This window comes from Odocoileus virginianus, chromosome 16 (assembly GCF_023699985.2).
Source record: "Odocoileus virginianus isolate 20LAN1187 ecotype Illinois chromosome 16, Ovbor_1.2, whole genome shotgun sequence".
NCBI lineage: Eukaryota > Metazoa > Chordata > Mammalia > Artiodactyla > Cervidae > Odocoileus > Odocoileus virginianus.
This window is the reverse complement of record NC_069689.1, coordinates 16926033-16928566: the sequence shown is the minus strand read 5'-3', so window position 1 is coordinate 16928566 and position 2534 is coordinate 16926033. Positions and strand designations below refer to the sequence as shown.

Genomic DNA, 2534 nt, shown 5'->3' with positions numbered 1-2534 from the left:
CGAGGAGAACAGGACGCCAGGCTGCTTCCTCTCCGGGACAACACTTCCCCCGGGCAGCCGGCAATGCCCCTCTCCACCCTGCCCGGAAACCTCAGCACGAAGTGTAAACCGGGACACCCGGTCCTGCGACCATCGTACCCAGACTTTCTGTTTCTCTCTCTTTTGTCTTTTTCCCTTTTTTGGGAGGCAGATCAGAGCTGTCCAACCTTCCTTTGGAACCCTACCGACTAACTATATATTTTTGTGTGTGTGGGCCTCGGATGGTGCTGGCGGTGGGGTAGGAAATACAGAATGCGGCCCGTCTACATCGCCGTCACTTTATTGTACTGTCACCGTTAATTTAACTATAAATACTACGGTGGGGAGCGACTCGCCGGCGGCCTTGAACTTCGGGGCTGCAAGCCCCGGCGCGGCCCGACCCCAGGCGCCCACCCTTCGGACGGTACACTATTTACAGCTCCTCTTCCTCGACCCCCAGCCCCCTCCTCCCGCAAGGCAGCGCGTGTGCAAGAAAGTAGCATCGTCTGGTATGCAAGTCCTTCGAGTTTAGGCAAGGGCCACGGCCGGCCCGCGGCCGTCAGCTGTCCGAGTCCAAATCGCTTTTACCTTCCTCTTCCCTCTTCTCGGGCGACGCCTTCGACGACGTCTTGTTCCACTTCTCGGCGTTTTCCGACTCCTCCGAAGAGGACCGCTTCTGCCGCCTCCATTTGGCGCGGCGGTTTTTAAACCAGACCTGTTGCGCCAGGGAGAACAAAACAACGGTGAGCATCAAAGGCGCGCTCCCCCGCCAGGCCCTAGCACCCTCAACCCCCCCGGGCTCGCCGAGGGAAGCGGAGGGACCCCGCGCGCAAGCCAGCAGAAGGGGGCCCGTTCCCGCTTCCGTATTTTCATTCGACTTCCTGGGCCTAAAGCGCCCTCCCGCAGCCTGCGGGCCGCCCCGGGGATGTTTCCAAAGAGCCGGGAGACCCAGGGAGAGCCGAGTATACCCGGCTGGAGGGGGGTGGGGTGTGGGGGCTGATTCCGCTGGAGAGGGCGCGCCCCGGCGGGGTCCCGAGCCTACCTCCACCTTCTCCTCGCGGAGGTGCACCTTCCGGGCCAGCTGCTCGCGGGTGCCCACGTCTGGGTACTTGGTCTCCTGGAAGAGGTTCTCCAGCGCTTCCAGCTGCTCGTCGGTGAAGATGGTGCGGTGCCGCCGCTTCCGCCGGCAGTGCAGCTGGTTGAGGAGCTGCAGCTCCGTGCGCGACAGGGTGCCCACGTTCATGTAGGGCATCATCTGGTGCGGCACGGGGGGCACCAGCACGGAGCCGGGACCCTCGTAGCCTGCGACAGAGGGAGGCGTCCGGGGTCAGCCGCCTTCCTTGCCGCCGCCGCGCGCGCAAACACTCCCGCCCCGCCGGCGACCCACTCGGATTTAAAAGCGTCTGCCAGCGGGTGCGGGGAACCAGGGGGTGCGCGGAAAGCAGGGTGCAAGGAACGCGGCGCGGAGGGGGGGGGGTGCCTACAGTGCTACCGCGTCCACTCGCACACTCCCAACGCGGGTTAGGGGAATCCTAAAGGCTCAGCCTCCCCCACGCAGGCACGGCTACAGTTTCTGCTAACTCTCGCCTAAAGTGTGCAGCAAGTGTGCAAGCCCCTGCGCCCGATCCGCCCAAAGACGGGGCCTGGGGGCAGGTTTGCACGAGGAGAAAAGTCGGTGGCAAATGAAAGAAGCAAACGCCGCCGCCCACCCGCGTCCCCGGGCGCCGAGGAGCGCGGCGGGCCGGCGAAGCCGAGGCCGGCGCGAGCGCGACCCTACCTGGGGGCGTCGGGACGCAGGAGCACTGCTGGGCGCCCAGCGGCGGCACGGCCCCGCAGCAGGCCGGGCCCACGGGGGCCGCCTGCACGTGCAGCTGCCCGTAGAAGTAGTTGCTGTAGCCCAGGCGCGAGCCGCCGACCGCGGCCGGGAGGCCTGCGCCGCCGGGGGCCACGGGGCGCGGGTAGAAGGCGCCATAGTCCGAGGAGGCGCCGCCACCGGCGCCGCCGTAGAGCGAGTCCCCGTGCAGGGCCGGGAAGACGACGGGAGCCGCGGCGCTGGGCGCCACGGGCAGCACCGAGTCCTTGCAGCGCGGCCGGGCGGCCAGGATGTTGTCGATGCTGAACATGCTGGCGGGCATCCCCGAGCCCCGCGCCGGGACCGGGGGGCGGCTGGGGCGCGCCGAGGAAAAAAGCCTCCAAGTGAGGTGGGGGGGTGGGGGGGGTCCCCGCTCCTCCGGCGGAGGACCAAACCGAAAGAGAGCGCCGGCGAGCGCGCAGCCCCGCGCCCCTCCCCGCCCCCTGCGTCCGTCGCCCTCCTCCCGCCCGCCCGCCCCTCGCTGCAGCGTTCGCCGAACTCGACCCGCGGGTAGGACGGAGCTTAGACCAGCTGAACCTCTTGTTGGTTTTATACTGAGTCGACGTCATCCTGGATTTAGTTCCTGGTAATATGCAGATGACAAACAGAACCAGATTTGGCCCTTTCTGTTCCTTTGGGTGGGTGGGGGTGGGGTGGGGGGGCT

General features: G+C 66.9%; 1 protein-coding gene across 1 annotated transcript; it reads right to left on the bottom strand.

Annotated features, from left to right (window-relative positions):
• Positions 1–303: 303 nt before the first annotated feature.
• Positions 304–2153, bottom strand: GSC (goosecoid homeobox). Its single transcript, XM_020899097.2, has 3 exons — positions 1796–2153; positions 1061–1320; positions 304–733 (listed from the first exon to the last, which is right to left on the bottom strand). The coding sequence occupies exons 1-3, from the start codon at positions 2151–2153 to the stop codon at positions 578–580; spliced, it is 774 nt and encodes a 257-aa protein (XP_020754756.1). The 3' UTR covers positions 304–577.
• Positions 2154–2534: the final 381 nt, after the last annotated feature.